The 18,011-nt window shown below is 38.5% G+C and overlaps 2 protein-coding genes across 4 annotated transcripts; one reads left to right on the top strand and one right to left on the bottom strand.

The window, feature by feature from the left end:
* Positions 1–44: 44 nt before the first annotated feature.
* On the top strand, positions 45–13,962 carry LOC124881227 (protein-glutamine gamma-glutamyltransferase 2-like). Its single transcript, XM_047386776.1, has 15 exons — positions 45–192; positions 315–482; positions 741–992; positions 1,168–1,286; positions 1,622–1,750; positions 1,825–2,002; positions 2,089–2,224; positions 2,515–2,624; positions 2,700–2,815; positions 3,086–3,218; positions 4,323–4,447; positions 4,560–4,734; positions 4,953–5,110; positions 13,165–13,298; positions 13,490–13,962. Exons 1-15 carry the CDS (start codon positions 57–59, stop codon positions 13,638–13,640), a joined length of 2,220 nt encoding a protein of 739 aa, XP_047242732.1. The 5' UTR covers positions 45–56; the 3' UTR covers positions 13,641–13,962.
* Positions 13,963–14,692: 730 nt separating this feature from the next.
* Positions 14,693–16,668, bottom strand: LOC124881228 (baculoviral IAP repeat-containing protein 3-like). Of its 3 annotated transcripts, XM_047386779.1 has the most exons (4): positions 16,587–16,668; positions 15,794–15,900; positions 15,551–15,615; positions 14,693–15,439 (listed from the first exon to the last, which is right to left on the bottom strand). In XM_047386779.1, the coding sequence occupies exons 2-4, from the start codon at positions 15,881–15,883 to the stop codon at positions 15,076–15,078; spliced, it is 519 nt and encodes a 172-aa protein (XP_047242735.1). In that variant the 5' UTR covers positions 15,884–15,900; positions 16,587–16,668; the 3' UTR covers positions 14,693–15,075. The 3 variants fall into 3 exon arrangements, with proteins under 3 accessions (XP_047242735.1, XP_047242733.1, XP_047242734.1); XM_047386777.1 differs by having other exon boundaries at positions 14,693–15,615; XM_047386778.1 differs by having other exon boundaries at positions 14,693–15,615; positions 15,794–15,887; positions 16,587–16,642.
* Between the last annotated feature and the right edge of the window lie 1,343 nt (positions 16,669–18,011).

The following is an 18,011-nucleotide window of genomic DNA, read 5'->3' as shown; positions in this document are numbered from 1 at the left end:
TGCAGGTTTACTACATGTTTGAAATAGTTTTCTTTGCTTTTAGCTGCAATAACCTGATGGACCAGAGATGTTATCTCACGAAGGATGGGTTCGAAGCATCTTTAAAGCTTAGGAGGCTTCAGGAGGTGTTCAGTCTTTACCAATCCTGGCAGAGCTGCTACAGAACAAACAGAGAGAGTAGTATGGCCAACGGTGAGCTAGATGTATACATGGAAGAGTTTATTTTCAGACTTTATTCTTTTACGAGCTATAATTGCACAAGGTTCTCATTGTTTCTATATGACACTAATTGATCCTGTCTGTTGTTTCTCCAGAAATCTGGAGAGTGGACCTCCACTGCAAGACCAACAATGCTGCTCATAACACCGATGAAATCACCACAAGGCAGCTAATTGTGAGACGAGGACAGCCATTCTCCATCACACTGGAGATGGCCTTTGCTTTCCAGACATCAGATATACTTCAACTCACGGTGGAAACAGGTGGAGCACTATTTACCTGGGCTTCAAACAGCCTTGTGGTGCTGTTTTAGGGCTCTGTCAATTTGCTTCAGATCATTTTAATTTAGATGAATACAGAAAATACAAGAAGTTTTAGTCACCTGTTTGTATACAAATATATTTGCATCACTTGTGTCTCTATCGGATGTGAGAGCACAAACAAAATGTCCTTCTAGAAAATAGGAATCCAATGAAACAGGCATTAACGTCTCTAACGTAATAAAATGATTCTCTCCTAAGGTTGTTTTCCCTCACAAAGCCAAGGGACCAAATGTACTTTTACTAACCGAGCTCCCACGTGTGTTGCTGGAAGTAAAGTAATCTGGAGCTGCAAAGTTGATGACAGGTCCGTCCTCCACAGGGGAATTGTGATCCTTTCAGTGACCCCTCCAGCCGATGCTCCAGTGGGGAGGTACTCCCTGTTTGCAGCGCTTAAAAGTGGGACAGCCGTGAAGGAAAGCCTGGTGGTTCTGTTCAACCCCTGGTGCCGGGGTGAGTATTGACTTGAGTCCTGAAGTAAGAATAACTTACCAGACATGTCATACCTTACCTAAGAATGGAGGGTGTGAGGAAACAGTCCAAGAATATCGTAATGTACCTTAACAAGAAGACCTGAGCCAGGCCTTGTTTGCTGATTCATTGAGAAAACTTTGGCCTTTGTTTTTAGACGACTCGGTGTATCTGCCCGATGAAAAGGAACGCCAGGAATACGTGATGAATGAACATGGACTCATCTACAAGGGGACTGCATACAACTTTAATTCAATAACCTGGGAGTTTGGACAAGTGAGGTTTAAAAAGATCCATCGTATTTTGAACAGTGTTGTCTGACCGAATATATGAAAATTTTCTGGCTGTAACTAATTGCCTGTGGAGTTCCTTAAGGGTGTATCCTGGGCCCCATCCTGTTTTCACTCTCTATGTTGCTTTTGAATCCATGATTATCAAAAATCATAATTATTTTCACTGTTATGAAAAGATATACAAATCCATCTGCCCTTAAAAGTGGGACCTAAAGGATCACTGCTGTCTTTATTGAACTAATTGGACAAGACAAAAGCTTGTTGCACATGTAATAAATAAAAAGTATTATAATGCGCAGAATTCTGTCTTTCTTGCAGTTTGAGGAAGAAATGGTGGATATTTGCCTCAAGTTGTTGGATGTCAACCCAAATCACCAAAGAGACCCTGATGGTGACGTTTCAGCTCGATACAACCCCATCTATATTGGTCGTGTCATCTGTGCCATGGTGACACTGAACTTTAAAGTAAGGTCTAATTTAATTTTAACCTTAACAGAAATTAACATTTCTCCATCTCACAGATCAACTGCAATGATGACATGGGAGTTTTAGCTGGATGCTGGGGCAACAACTTTCAGGATGGTGTTTCTCCCAGTAGATGGACCGGCAGCGTCAGCATCCTGCAGCGCTGGTACCAGAACAACTGCATGGCAGTAAAGTATGGACAGTGCTGGGTGTTCGCTGGTGTGATGTGCACAGGTATTGTACCTTTATGGATTGTGTAGTTGTGTTGCCGTCACTCATAGCCTGTCCAATATACATTCTTTCTGTCATTACGATTGCAGTGATGCGGTTCTTTGGTATACCGTGCCGTGTTGTCACAAACTTCCAGTCTGCTCATGACACAGACAACAGCCTCACGATTGACGAGTATTTTGATGAGTATGGATTCAAACCCAAGCAGAGTTTGGATAATATCTGGTAAGACCAATACTGAGATTCCCCAGCAAAAGTTTGGTTTTTTGTTAGTTTGAAAGCTTGGTCCTGCATGAGGGAAATAATAAATTAGTTGCTCGAAAAAGTGCCAAATTACTCAGCGGTTACTTTAAATATTTTAATTGGCCAAAACAAACTATTTCCTGATTTTTAGATGCTAAAATGTCTTCCTTACAACCCTGTTGTTGCACTCCTGCAATCAGAGCTACCACGAAGAAATCATAATTAATCCTTCTAGGAATGTTAAGAGCTTTGAAATGTTTTATGCCATGCAGGAACTTCCATGTGTGGGTGGAGGGTTGGATGAAACGACCAGACCTCCAAAATGAAGCCTGCTACGACGGCTGGCAGGTCATGGATCCCACTCCTCAGGAGAAGAGTGAAGGTAAACTGTTCTAGTTATCATTCTTAACAATGTACACTTGACTGGAAACGCTAAAAATGGATTCCTTTGCCTTAGGGGTGTTCTGCTGCGGTCCAGCGCCGGTGATTGCAATCCACCAGGGGCACACGGACCTGAAGTATGACATACCCTTTGTCTTCAGTGAGGTCAATGCTGATGTGGTCAAGTGGATGGTCAGTACAACTGCTTCATATTTTAATATAGAGCCAGATTTAAACTATAAAATAGTCTTTTAACATAAACTTTTTCAGTCATGGTAAATGATGCAAAGGTTTTGTCACAACTGACTAAATGTAAATTTCTTACTTCATGGGAGAGATAGTTTTATGACAGATTAACTCACTTGGGATTTGTCATTAAACAATGATAACAGGATTTATCTTGCCTTTTATATCATAAGCATTATTTGATTAGACTAACATAGCGGTTGTTTCTGATCGCAGCTCAATGCTGATGGCTCAAAGACAAAAATTCATTCTCTCAGCGACACTGCACTGGTGGGCCAGAAAATCTCCACCAAGGCTGTTGGCAGCTTAACTAGGAATGATATCACAAACACCTACAAATACCAAGAAGGTAAAGACCATTTCTCTAATTCCTTTCCCAAAAGGCCAGGGTCTATTTGATAAGTTTTAGTTATTAAATTTTCTAATTTAAGTTGGATTAAAATGAACTTGCCCTGCCTTTATCTTCCGGAAAAATAAACCCCTTGCATGAACCTTTGAATCAGTCAGGCAGTTTGTTGACTACCGAACATCATTTGAGAATTTGTGAACTTATCCATGTCTGTAGTCCGTACATATCTGAGTCAAAAATGATAAATAGAAAGGACTGTTGCATGCTCCTTCCATCAGGCAACATCATAACCTATTTGGTTTTGTAAAAAAACGTCATTTTTACAAAATGGTTTCATAAACTTGATAAAGCGCTATACAAATGCAGGGCAAATTCTCTTGCCAACTCAAAAGATTAAAAACGGCGGGTCAACTTCAACCCCCCTCCACCATTCTGTATCAGCCCTTACATAAAAAAGAAACCCAGGGATACCGAACACTTCTAGGTCCTTGCATATCTTGACCCTGAAGTGTATTTTGATCAAATTCTGTGCCTGTCCAACAGCATAAAGGTACCACATTTATTTTCCTATCTTTCTAACAGCAGTCTCCTAGTTAAGAGGTACTAACTAAGATTTTTAAAGCCAAATATCTAGTACCCTTAAAGCTCTCAACTACAAACAGAGAAAGGTCAGCAGTGACGGCAGTACCTCTGCTATTGGGGGCTGTTCTCTCTACTATTTCGACATGTATGTTCAGTATGAGGTATTGCTGCAGAATTAAGAATAATTAATTGAACTTGGCGGCATTGTTTGATAACTAGGATCTAATTGGAATGTATGTAATTGACTTTAAACGTATCTGTATGACTGGACTGAATTGACTATATATTTATGTGTATAAATTGTATTTTTTTGAAAGTGCCCTAAGAGAACATTTGAAGTGAATTGGTGCTATATGATTAAACTGAATTGAGTTGAATTGCATTGTTATGCCCAGTCTAACAGTTATATCTTTGAAGGGTTGCAAGCAGTTGACGGTAATATTAGTCTCAGATTCACCCAGAAATTGTTTGGGATTTATTCAGCCGAGGAGGATTCAGTTGACTTGGAGTTTTTTTCTATAGGCAGCCCAATGGAGAGAGTAGTCTACGATCATGCCGTCAGACTGAACTCACAAGGCAAAGGTGTGCTTTGGATGAACACCTGCCAACTCACTGAGCCAAAAGAGGTGGAAATGTCATTAGAAAAGGTTGGTTGAGATCAGACTTGCAACACTCTACTGTGTAAGTATCACTGAATAAACATTAAAAAACTCAAAAACAGACAACAGTTTTTTTGTTTTTTTTTTGCCTTATGGACAGGAAACCAGTTTCAAAAATGCACAGGATATCAAATTAAACCTGAAAGTGAGCAACAGAGGTAAGACAAATAAGACAATGCTCATCCTCATTAATGTCCAAGCCATGAACTACACTGGAACTCAAGCGAAGAACATCCTGCATGCTCAACATGAGAACACACTGCTGGCTGGACAAGGTCTGTACATTTACCTACCTACAAGTCAAAGTGATCTGATTTACCAAATAACTCTCAACACAAGCAAAAAATGTCCTTTCCAGGATATATAATTTTACCTTAAAACATTTCTTGTCTTCTAAGTCAAACGTCAGTGCAAGTAACTGCCAAGAGCAGAACAAATATGAATTAGTCCACATCCAAAATGTCTCTCCTGCTTCTCTTTGCCTTTCTTGCAGTTGTGAATCTTCCCATCCATATCCCATACTCGGTCTACTGTAAGCACACTGGTAACTTTGACAGCATGAAGGTGTCTGCCCTCACCAAGGACGACAAAGGTGACATCTATGGGGCCCAGATTAATTTCGCCCTGGAAGACCCGCCCATCTCTATTAAGGTCTGCAGAATGCTTATTAGGAACAAAGCAGTGATCAGATTTACACTCAAACAAGGGGTCACATTTTGGGTTTGGATGAGGTCATACGTAACAGTTTTCTGGCACATGGAGTGCAGTCTTTACAACAGTGTTGTGAAATCTGTCATCAACAACATGTTTGTTAGTATCTCCTAATTGTGACCAACTGGTACCAACAACAGCCCACAGTGACAGGTTCTCTCCACACCATTCCTTTTCATTTTACTGGTCTGCACGTGAACCAAATTACATTTAAATTGTACCATTCCTTTTAGGGGCTTAGATGCTTTTGTAAGGATTTATGATTATTGATTTTACAGTAAATATTTATTAAAATTCATATTAAAAAGTCATAATTCAGAAGTAATACATTCTAACCAAAAATAATTTATCACAAATAGAGATCAGAGACACACTCTGGTGGTGTGATTATTGGGCCCACAGCACTTAATAATTATAACTAGTTTTTATTAATAATTGATCATTATTAACCAAAACCATGTTAAATGTCACTGTCATCAACCGTTTTACCGAATGTTGTGGAACACCAACCTTATTTTGACAGATAATCACTCTTATACAAAATAAACACAAATCCATGTGAACATTTATTACACCAATAACCTCTCTTCCAATCAAACTATTCTGGTCCAACAACTTTCACCTAATCAAGCATGCACGAAGGGGGTAAATTAATCACAAAAATAAGGAAGTGCTCTGAGTGTAGATGGAGATCAAACTGCCATTTATGGACAAAAATGGGAATAAAACAACAGTTTGGATTGACTTGTAAAATGGAGCAGAATTAATAAACAGTGAAATTTCTTCAATCCGTTGATGCGTCTTGATAGTGGCTTTCGGCTGACAGAACGGTAGAGCAAGGCCAGCTCAGACGTGATAAAGCATTTAGTGGCCGGACTCCTTAGCCACTAACAGCTGATAACGGGTTGGTCTCGAGACAAAAGGTCATAAAACTCTGAGACAGGAACCCAGGGGAAGAACATAAAGTGCCATAAATGGTGAGACAATGAAAAGGTCAGATATCAACACGAGGCTCAGACAGCAGCTTCAGTCTGCTTCAAATGAAAACTTCCATAGTCCAACTTGAACTTGACTGAGTCAGCACTCAGTTGATCCAAAACACAGTGAACACGCTGGCGTTCAAACCTTGCTGGCAGCCGCGCTTCAGAGTTAAACAGTATTTAAACAGCAATCAAAACAGGTCAAATACTTCAAATCAATATTGCTGCATGCAACACCAGTTAGACATCGGATGTAGGGATCCTAGATCACCCTGATTTCCTACACTTTACCATGACCTTACCAAGAAAACTGTCAGATTAATAACGAAGAGAACAAAATGACCTTGACGTCATTTTCTTTCTCTTGAGTGGATTCTGATGATGAATGATTGTAGGTCTGAAGGAAGGGGGGTGCAGTCATATCAGTCGACTCAAGCAAACAACACTGTAAACCCCAATTCACTCACTCAACTCAAAATATTTTTGGAAACAGCTTGCACACAAACATTTTAGTTTAGTGCAGTACAGTAACATAAAAGTTATGAGTATACACCAAACACAAAATCATCATGTCACATGACCCTTATCTGACTGGAAATGTATGTCAACTCAACGTAACTATTTTTAATTACAGAACAAAATAATTTGTGCTTTTTGAGCATTTAAATCTTTGTCACATCAACAGGGAATGTTTAGTTCATATGACATAAAAATTACACTTTCACTAAGTGTTTATTGAACACAAACAAAATTATGTGTAATAAACTAATATTTTATGTACATAAATTGTAATTTTTAGGTTAAATGAACACAACATTTTTCATTGTTCAGCTAAATCCAAATTTGCTCACTCTACTCAAAATAATTTTGGAAACAGCTTGCACACAAAACCTTTGAGTACGGTAACATGAAAGTTATGAATGCAACCAACACAAATTAAATGTTTAATGTGACCGTTGTCTGACTGAGATTTCCGTCAGCTCAACACAGTTTTTTTCAGTCAAATGATAAAATAGTTTTTGTTTTACTAACATTGAATAGTATGTCATTTAAGTGGGAATATCTAGTGGACATAACACAAACCTTTTGAGCCATTATATATACATTTATTAATATCTCTTCAACACAAACACATTGATTTCACTAAACAGAACTCTTATAGTCAGCCTAACATTAATGTATTCAGTCTGCAACAAGTATTTTTTTTTTGTGCAATTAACAATATTTTGCTCTATGATGGCGCATTTGGGATTGTACCTTTGAACCAAATTGTTCATGTTGTTTAAGGCATTTTATTGTGTACGTTAAGCTTAAAAGATTTTGGTTTTACAACGCAATCAAATCAGTGTTCTAGACACAAAAGAAAATGCTACAAAATAACTTTTTTTGTCATGCTCAATGTAATATTACAATTAAGTCAATCTTACACATTTTGTTGAACTTGTTTAGTGGATATTTTCTGCCATTTGGACCCATGTCTTTTTAGTGGTGTTACATAAAAACTATTCAATTGTTTTAAAAAGTTTTACAATTAATTTATGACCAATATATTTCATGCTTTCTACACTAAATATCTAATATTTACACCGGAACTATTAATGGTTTTTGAGGACACAAAATGTTTGTGTTTTTAACCTAAACTTTATTTAATGAAGTGTAAAAACTATTATTATAGGCAATTTAACAACTCCAATTCAAGTGTATATACTCAAAACGTAATGTGAACTACTGTTCTGAACATACACCAACTACTAAAAGCATTATGTTAATACTGCTAGCAATTCACTTATCCAAAGTAACTCTTAAAACATTTTGGAAACACCTCAAAATTAAATATATATTACAGAAATGGACACATTAACAGCTCTATAGAAGAAAATAAATTGTTATATATCAGAACATTTAGTTGTTTATACAAACTCCCATGTTATCTCTACATTCTCACTACTAATCTATAATTATGTAATAAAAAAATAAAAAAAACATTAGGCCACTATGTTCTAAATTGTATCTATTTTATTTAGCAGACTGTAACAACAATATAACACCACAATGATGGAAATAAACAACAAACATAAATATCTGTGCGCTCTGCTTAACAAAAAGCTAAACAATAAAGATAAGTTTCTAATTAAAACAAACTCAAAAAATAGAAAATATAGAAAAAAGAAAATTATGGCACAATATGGGACAAATTCCTAAGCGAACGCGCTCAGGTTGACCAGCGCTAGTATTTTTTGGTAATTAAGAAAGTATGATTGTTTTGTGTATTAATTAGTCTAGCCAAGGACAACTAAAAAAGGATGAGTTCTTGCATTGACCAGGCTTGGGAGATAATTAAACTATTATGACCACCATTTTACACCAAAACATTTAGCAAAATCTGACTTTAATTAGTATAACAAAAAAATACTAACTGTTTGCATCTGATGTAATCAATACCCAGAATGCATTGTGCCATCCAAATTCTCTCCATTTTTTTCTTGGAAGCTAGCAACCAATTGGATACCAAACAGCCAATCAGGTTTACCTTCTCTGAGCCGGTGATTGACTGATTTTTGCAGCACACTGTAAAGCTGCGACAAGCTGAGCGAGAGCAGAGTTAAAAGTAGACTCTCAGAGTTAGAAGTGAGCGAGCACGGAGAAGGAGATGTGCACAGGCACTGAACGGCAAGTGCAGAAATAGAGTTTAGCAAACAACTCAAATGTATATTTTCTCTTCACAATACAATATGTGCTTTTACAAAAGTGTGCGCGCTAATGAATGTGTCACACATATTGGGCCATAGAAAATAAGACCTATTTGTCTGAAACAATTACCCAACTTAAGCTGATCAGAACACATGTACGGATACATAATGCCTACTGTGGGTCTTCATTAGTTTGCAACAGATGAACATTACTATCCACCAAGCCACATATCTGTTAAAATCTGCAGTCACTTTTTTCTCTGATGGACAAATTATGTAAAGTAACACTCAAAAACGTCTTACTTGCTTATTTAAACTTTGTTTGATCAAGGATCAACTGGATTGGTTAAGGTGTCTTGAAGACCTTTCGTCCCTCATCAGAAGAGCTTCTTTTGCTTGACTGAATGGTAGCTGTTTAGTTTTAATTAGGTACAAGTAACCATGATCCATCCAAATGGTTTGTTAGTGCTCCTGGCTGTTTTAACTAGTCATTGGAAAACCATAGGATCAGGTGGTCTGAATGACCATCAATTGCCAACTGTGAGCATTTACAAGAGTTTCTTTGTAAACAATGACTATGGAAACAAGGATTGTGTTGTTAAATGGGGGATAAGTGGGCCTTTTGTTTGTTACATTTCCCTAATATACAGATCTATACATCATGTTGGGAAAAGGAAACAACCTCTTCACAAACGCATGGCCCAACACAGAGGAGCAAACTCCTCAGAACAAGACTCAGCAGTTTACTTACATCTGAAAGACAACTGAAACTTTTCTGAAAGCCACAAAATCCAGATGTTAGACAGGGAGGAAAGCTGGTTTGAAAGAGGTTTCAAAGACACAATCTACACCCACAGTGAGCAGCTTTCACTCAACAGAGGAGGTTTGTTGTCTTAAAGCACCTTAAAGAAATCTTAACCAGTCCAGTTGCCCTTGATTGAACTTTTGCTGTATAACCATGACCTGGGTCACTTATAACCTCAACAGACCTTTAATTCATTTGTGACACTGCCTTTGTACTTTAGAGCTTATTTTTTAAAGACAGTGTCTTTGGTTTGGGTTTTTCGCCATCTACATTCAGGAGGACTTTCTGAATAAACTCAAATGTGTAGGTCATTGCTTTTGGGTATTCAGCCTGGATAACATTAAGCAAGCCATATAAAGGCATTATTGCATCTGGCCAGCATTTAGTCCCTTGCCAAACAACCTGCTCCTGGAGAAAGACCTTGACTTCTTGAGGATGGAATGGCACCGTGTTCATATCCTCGCTGTCACCAATGATGGACACAATGGCAGCAGATCTCTTAATGGTAGGCCCTTGGTCTTCACCCTCCTGAAAAATATACATTTACAATTACATTTTATGAAATAATCTTAGTCTCTAATGGATGTCATCTGATCTTTGTGTTTATCAGCTCTCAAGTCTGTCACAGAAAAAAATATCTGTGTTCTAGACATTATTTCATTGTTTTGTGTTACTAAAGTATCAGTAGAGTGTCCATAACTAAACATTAGTCATAAAAATGAAAGCCAAATAAACGTGATTTTTGAGTTTTCTGAGCTATCAGAATACCTAAAAGGACCCAAACATATAGATGGGAAGAGCATTATGCAAACCTCTCGTGAAAATCTCTAGTGATAGCTGTGATGAAATAAAGCCTTGTCAGAACCATTTTTAAAAAACGTTTTTTATAGCAACACTCATTGAACTCTTTTATATCACAAATTTACATAGAGTAAAACTTATTTGATCTTGTTAATCTCTGGATTACGTTGTCTTTGTTCAAATGATTTTATCTTAAATCGTCAAATACAGTTAGGCTTGTGTGTGGCTCATTACAACAATTCAAAATTTGTAGACCATTCACATTTCAATCTAAAAAAAATAAATTCCCCATACATCCCATAGAGCTGGAATGTTTTCAGAACATCCACTGATGTGACAAAAGTTTGCTTCAGTTCAACTTATGAACAATTCAGAAGTCAGTCACTCAGTAGGTTTCAGAAATAAATGAAAAAAACATCTAGATCTACTCAAGTCTTTGTTCAAATGTTACCAAAACCAACTAAAATTCTCTATATGGTAGATTTAGTGTGTCAAAGGATTTTCAGAAAGGGTTAATCTGCAGTTAAATTTTGATATCTTGTTATGGTTTGTACAATATGCACAACATTTTCTTTTTTATTCTGTGTTGCTTCGAACATGAAAACAATACTTAATAATACACTCAAAATCAGCGTCACTGTTAGATCCTAATCATTGCCACTTGAAGTTTAATTACATTGTGCATTTGCACTAACCTGTACGAAAAGGTTTTTTGGGTTTCATACATTTTCAGATAAATGCTAATCCTACTATTGCTTGTTCAAGTAAATAGTATATTAGCTCACCTTACAGGTGTAGAAGAGCTCTGTGTCATCTTGAAGATGCAGTGGTAGACACCGAAGAGATGCAACCCGGTCAACACTGATGTTTTGTGTTTGCTGTAGTAAAAAACATGGAAAAGACAACGAAATGCTAAAATACCAAGCCTTTTTTAAACGTTTTCTACGTATCTATACACAGTATGTGACAGAATGAAGTAGACCCCTGCCATTTTTGGAAATATTTGGTTTGATCTTTTCATGCAACACTACTAAAAAAGTGACACTATACATAATAGCAAACTAGTGAATGTACAGCTTGTATAACAGTACTGTCCCCTCAAAATAACAACACACAGACATTAATCTCCAAATCGCTGGCAAGTAAAGTGTTAATGTTACAAGGTCTCAGTTGTGAATGGGGAGCAGGTGTGTTACATTTAGTGTCATCACTCTCACACTCCTTCATACTGGTCACTGGAAGTTCAACATGGCACCTCGTGCCACAGAACTCGGAAGATCTGGAAAAAAAAGAATTGTTGCTCTAGATAAAGAGCACACCGCATCAAATTGGTCTGCATGGCTGTTGTCCCAGAAGGAAGCCTCTCCTTTGCAGACTAAGGACATGGATTACTAGAACCATGTCCTGTGGTCTGATGAGACAGATAAACTTATTTACTTCAGATGGTGTCAAGCGTGTGTGGTGGCAACTAGGTGAGGAGTACAAAGACAAGTGCATCTTGCCTATAGTAAAGCAGGAGCTGCATGAGTGCCTCTGTCACAGGGGAGCTGCAGTTCATTTAGGGAACCATGAATGCCAACATGTACTGTGACATACTGCGGCAAAACAGGATCCCTTACATTTGGAGACTGGGCCGCAAGGCAGTATTCCAACATGATAACGATCCCAAACACACCTCCACAGCCTTGCTCAAGAAGCTGAGGGTAAAGGTGATGCCAAGCATGTTTCCAGATCTAAAGCCTATTGAGCATCTGTGGGGCATCCTCAAATGGAAATGGAAGGCGTGCAAGGTCCCCAACCCTCCACCAGCTCTGTTATGTAGTTATGGAGAACTGCAATTATTAGGATCTACTTAATACTTGACAAAGATTTACCTCAGAGTATGTCTTTAACATTGATGAGATCTTCTGGGCACTGATCGGATTTCCCCTGCATCCCTCAGGCTAAAGCCAGCAAACTGTTTGTGTGACTGTCCAATGAAGCATACAGTTCAGTCTTTAGCTTCTGGTTGGTGATTCGCTGATATTCTGTACAGACCTAATGAAAACAAAGTGGCCTCAATCATTCCCCCTTTGAATCAAAAACATATAATTTAAATGAACACACACATTATGTAGTGCTTGAGACCGGTTTTGGCCCGAGACCAGTTTTTGAAGCTCTGAGACGGATTTAAATAATGTGAATAAGCACATTATGACAAGTAAACTGAATTCAACCATGTTCTACAGCTTTATGTACCTGGTGTTCCAGGAGAAGAGCTGTCCATCTTTCTTGAAGATGCTGCACAGAAGGACTTGAATTTACAATCTTCAGCCTTCTTGCAGCAAAGGTCTTGCTCATGTTCATACATGTCACTGTGAAATCAATGTCTTCATCCGTTTTGTTCAACATGTCCAATCTGAAGACTTCCAAAGTATCCAGTGTTTCCCCCTTAGGAAGCTGTGGCAGATAATTAACTTCTGCACGTCAAGGCCACTTAAGGGAAGCATGTGGTGAAGCTGCATCAGGATTGGCTCTGCTTCTCCTACCACTGTTTACTTTGACCTCTGGGCATCCAGATTTGCATAGGTTGCGTCTGTAATTTTTCATTTTGTTTGAAAGGCTTTGCTTCCAGCCATCCCAGCCAGTAACACCTGAGATATTTCTAATGTCTTAACATTGGAATGTAATGTACAGAGTAAACATTGTGCTGAGAACTGTGTGTGATGCTTGCTGCAGGTGTTGGGTGAAGCATGTGTGAACCGTCCAATGACGATTGAGGTGGAGTTTCAAAACCCGCTGAATGAGACACTGAGGTGCTGCTGTCTGACCATCACAGGCTGTGGACTCTTCAGATCCGACCACTTAGAAAGGTAAGATCATGGCTAAGGAAACCATTGTCTTTGTTCAACAAATAAGCTAAATTCAAATATACATGCTAGCGAGTTGACCTGTTCCTCTTTGACCTGAGTTTTGCTAATTTCACTGTAGTTCCAGGCGTTTCCTTGCATGGGTGCTCTTATATTTTCAGTTAATTTAACAGGATTTGTCTGTGTGTCTACAGTAGCTGCATGGAACTGCAACCTAATGAGACTTTGAAGGTCCAAATCAATACAACCCCCTACAAGGCTGGAATGAAGACTCTGGTAGCCGACTTTGACTGCAGCGCCTTCAGAGATGTAAAGGGAAGCTGCACCGTCTACATCAAGCCCTGAGCCTTTGCCCTGCCGTGTGACCCATGTTTGGAGTCTCTGATTCAGGCTAAAGTCAGCATCGTTTAGATTTTACCAAAAAATATTTACTGATAAAATGATGATATAATCATGAAATTATGCAGGTTTTTACATTTATTTTACTCTGTGAACTTTAGGGAAGCTTTAAGTTAGGGTTGGATGGCAATATATTTTATGCTGAATCATTTTAATGATTAATTTTTATTCTTATTATATTCAAAAATGATGTCACAGATTGTGATGGGGGATACAAAAAGGTGCAAAAAATTTAAGACCAACAATAAATGGTTCTTAATGCAAAGACTTTCTTTTTGTGTAATGTTTGTCTCTATGTTCTTGGCCCAATCCTGTTCTCAGAAATCACATGGTCCTAGTTCCTGTTCAGTCGAATCGCAGAAATCTGGGTGACTTTTGACAGTATATCTCTTGATCATCATTCCAAGCAATTAGCTTGAAATAGTTTTTATCATTTAAGAAATATTGCTAAAGACAAATCTGTGTCTAGGTGTGACTCTGTCCTCTGACCTCCGAGGGGGGGGGGGGGGGCTTGGTTCTGGGATCTGATCAGGAGATGTTTGGGGTATCTTTTAGACACCCAGAACATGCTTGACGGACTACATATCCCTCCTGGCTCAACAATGCCTTGACAGAGGAATGTCTGGGTTTCCCTCTTGAACGTAGGACTCCAACGACTCAATCTTGGATAAGTGGAAAAGAATGGAGGACATTAATGCACTAATTCCATAATTGGTCCAGAGCTAAAAACATTTTTTGTATCTCTGTTAATCAAGTCGGATGTTATTCTTTGCAGTTTGTTTTCCAACTTCCTGTAGCAGCTAGCTGCTTTGCAGAGCTAGCACTAGGCTGCATGTAAACAGGAACACCGGGTTGATGTTATGTTTTTTCTTTCAACTACAAAACTGTTCTGATCAACATGTTTGTTAGTATCTCCATTTTTTAAAAACGTTCTTTGCTCCCACTTACATAAACCTGCCCTCATACATCCTTCAACTTGAGTTTAGGATGTTAGTGAACCTTCTCATTTTGTTGAAGATGTGATTTTATTGCATTACATGTTTTCACCAACTTCACCAGCATGACAGAAATGATTCTAGGCGGTGGTAAAAATGGTACAAACACCTTGGTGGAAGCAGCAAGAAGTGTACCTATATAAAATAAGGAAACCCTACAGGCCCTAAAGAAACCAACAGGAAAATTAGTCTTTATGTTTTGTAATTGCTCTTGAGTCATGTGACCAAACGTTGCATTCTTCAGTTTGTAATCTTGCCATGCTAACTCGCCACATTATCCTTTTTTAACCTCAATGTTTAGCTTGGAAAAAACACTTTTTTTCTGTAAGACACTATCACCACAATGTAGTTGCCTGAATTTTTATTGATAAACTAGTAGTTTTAATCTAATTCTTGTTCACATCTGTGAGCAGTTCATGGACGTCGCAGTAGGGGGCGCCGCTGCTTAATATTTTGGCCCGAAGGAGCGGTGTGATGAGGTCAGGGGGCACGCCCAGTCTGAGGGCCTTCTTCACCACCAGGCTGTTCATCATCATCGCCTCCTCCAGCTGGTTTGTCTCCATGGGGACTTCCTGGTCCAGTGATGAAGGGACCCCATCTTCTTCAAACAGGTCTGCGACCAGATCTTTTAGGTCGGTGTAATTTGAACCAATGGTTTGAAGCCTTTTCTGGACCCTTATGAGGACAAGATGCCGAGGCATGTTCATCCTCAGAGCTTCACGGACTATCAAAGAGTTTTCTGGAAAGGTCCTAGGAACCATGTCACAGAACACACAGAAAATGGTGAAGTTAGTGAAGATAATCTCTTGTGTTTTGATCAGAAAGTCTTTCTTTTTTTTGTTATCCCAGTGTTTTTCATACCGTTGTGAGCATTCTAATGGGTTGCATTTGTTTTCAAAGGAGACAGCTGAAGGTTCGTTTGCTTCCTGTATGTGAAATACAAATGCAGATAAAATAGTTTTGACAGTAAAACAATCAAACTGGTAAATGAGTCACATTAATGCTTTTGGAAGTCTCCCAGTTTGCCCCCGCTCAGATTTGTGATTCTCAGTGACACAATAAAGCCAAATAATAATAAATGGTTGTGAGCTGATGTTTCCTCACCATTAAACGGATGCACATCAGCGTCTGTGCCAGATGAGCCGATTTTGAAGAAGCCTCCTTGGTTTGAGAACTGGGCTGCATTGAGGCCATCGAACTGAAAGAGACCACTTCAAACAGATCAACACAGAGTTGTTTTTAGCACAGAAATCAGTCAGTTTAATACATCTGTTCCTGGATGCAGAACAGCTGAATGATAAAATACATAATTATATCATCAACATAAAAACGTTATGGATTCTCTCAGTTGGAAATATTTATACTAGGCTTTCAGATTTGTGTATTTTACTCTATAATGACAGACGTCTGACCTAGCTTAAAAGGAAAGACTGTCCAGACATTCTGAACGGATGGTAGAACAATGCAGTTAATTTTATTCATTTCTCCCAAGCACCCAACTGAGAAAGAAGTTAAACCAGGAACCGGAAACGGGTTTGAAAACTGTGCCAACCTGGACTTTGAGTGCATGTTTCTGTAAGCTTCACAGCAAACATCCAGAAAATAAATCCCTAAATTACAAGTATATGTGCTTTTCTTTTGCTAATGCAAATGTAGTAACGTTTGTGTGGGAGCAAACTAAAATCTGTTTCCGTTTTGAAAATGTGACATTAGTTATTCAGCAAAACAAAACTGAATTCAGTTTTAAACAAACTACATAAGGATAAAAACTGTTTTGTTAAAATAATATCCAGATAAGCTTCGAAATCTTTCTGCATTAAAGGAGACTTTTCAGTCTGCAAACACTGTGATGGCATCAAGTTTTCAAAAGGCTTCAGATTGTCTCCAGTTTTCCTACCTTCTTTCAGTTGAGTTGACTTAAAAACAGCAAACTTTCACGACAAACTGAATTAAAGAGCTTCAGAACCAGAACATACCACTGTGACATCATAGGGATGTCAGAATGTTCTGAAGAATCTACTGAGCAAAAACTCTGATTATTTAGTTTTAAATTAAAACCTGTTTATCATTCAGACTTTCTTTCAAACAGCTGAGAGCAACACAAAATGCTTTACAGCACATTAAAAACTGTTAAACCAGTCCACAACAATCAGGGCAATGAAGGTCAGTTTAATGGTCCAGCACCAATCAAACACATCGCATTTCACTGGGATTTACAGGAACACCAAAGGGAGAGATCATAAAAGGACCTACTGTAAAAATGAAAGGATGAGATAAAAAGGCTCAGTCCTGCTGAAGTTCAACCTGCACTGGGAACGAGGTGTGCTTGGTATACTGGAATTTACAGGAAGTTATTGGAAATTGACTGCCATGATGCAGGTTAGGCATTGCATCTCTGTTATTTTTCCTGTATGCACGGACTAACACGATCCCAAAAACAGAAGCAAATCTACATCAGGTTGGCGGAAACAGGAAATCACAAAGATACCACAGTGGCCCAGTCAAAGTTCAGGCCCCATCCTTATAAAAATGCTGTGGTGGGACCTTTGGAGAGAAACTAATTTATCTCCAAGAAAGTGAAGCAGCAACGTAAAGAAGGGAGGGACACTATCATGCTGTGAAAGACAGTGGAGATCCACCTTTAAGATGTTTCCACAGCAATTCATTGGTCTCCAACAGATTCATGTTGGCAGGCATTATTAGGTTTGTCTTTGTGTTCAATATAGGTGTGTGTGTGGCTGTAGTAGTATCAGATTGTAGGGGTATTTGTCGCTGAGCAGCCGTGCATAACTGGCTCAGCTAATGAGGAAGCAGGGGGGAGACGTCATGGATCAGAAGAAGACAGGAGCCTTCAGGTGGCCAGTAGGAGGTCAGGTCGTTTTATATGTAGCTCCAAAAAAAAGGAGTTTCACTAACATAGATTCAACTTTGTTTGGAGGAAGAGGAACAGCAGAAGCCTTTAACCCACTCAGGGTAAGATTATATCCTTCTTTTATATTCCCAGAAAGCTTGCAGGAGATGTTTGGACCTTGGAGATATGTATGAAGAGGACAGTTACCTGAATTTCCCCACAGTGGGACAATAAAGGATATTTCTAACTCTAAAACTGTTGTGACACTTTTACATATGTAGCCAGATTTGCTGTTTTTTATTTTACCATAATGGCAAATTAATAAAGCAAAAGAGACCAAAAATGACCATGTTGTTCTTTTTTATGACAAACTATTTCCAAGTTGCCTGTAAAGGTTTATACAAAAATGTCAAAGTTGTGCACCAAAATCAATTGCTCATTGGTTTTCCCTCCATGTTTGAACACCTGTCT

Source organism: Girardinichthys multiradiatus, chromosome 14, assembly GCF_021462225.1.
Source record: "Girardinichthys multiradiatus isolate DD_20200921_A chromosome 14, DD_fGirMul_XY1, whole genome shotgun sequence".
Classification (NCBI taxonomy): domain Eukaryota; kingdom Metazoa; phylum Chordata; class Actinopteri; order Cyprinodontiformes; family Goodeidae; genus Girardinichthys; species Girardinichthys multiradiatus.
The sequence above is the reverse complement of the archived record's forward strand: the minus strand, read 5'-3'. Positions and strand labels throughout refer to the sequence as shown.

What these genes read in the sequence shown, in the direction of transcription:
- LOC124881228 (XM_047386777.1), bottom strand. Translation starts at nt 15,883, where the DNA reads ATGGCCTCAATGCAGCCCAGTTCTCAAACCAAGGAGGCTTCTTCAAAA. An exon ending in TGATGTGCATCCGTTTAATG is followed by an intron (nt 15,616 to 15,793) that starts GTGAGGAAACAT and finishes TTTCACATACAG; the next exon opens with GAAGCAAACGAACCTTCAGC.
- LOC124881227 (XM_047386776.1), top strand. Translation starts at nt 57, where the DNA reads ATGGACCAGAGATGTTATCTCACGAAGGATGGGTTCGAAGCATCTTTA. An exon ending in AGAGAGTAGTATGGCCAACG is followed by an intron (nt 193 to 314) that starts GTGAGCTAGATG and finishes TTGTTTCTCCAG; the next exon opens with AAATCTGGAGAGTGGACCTC. An exon ending in AGATCCGACCACTTAGAAAG is followed by an intron (nt 13,299 to 13,489) that starts GTAAGATCATGG and finishes GTGTGTCTACAG; the next exon opens with TAGCTGCATGGAACTGCAAC.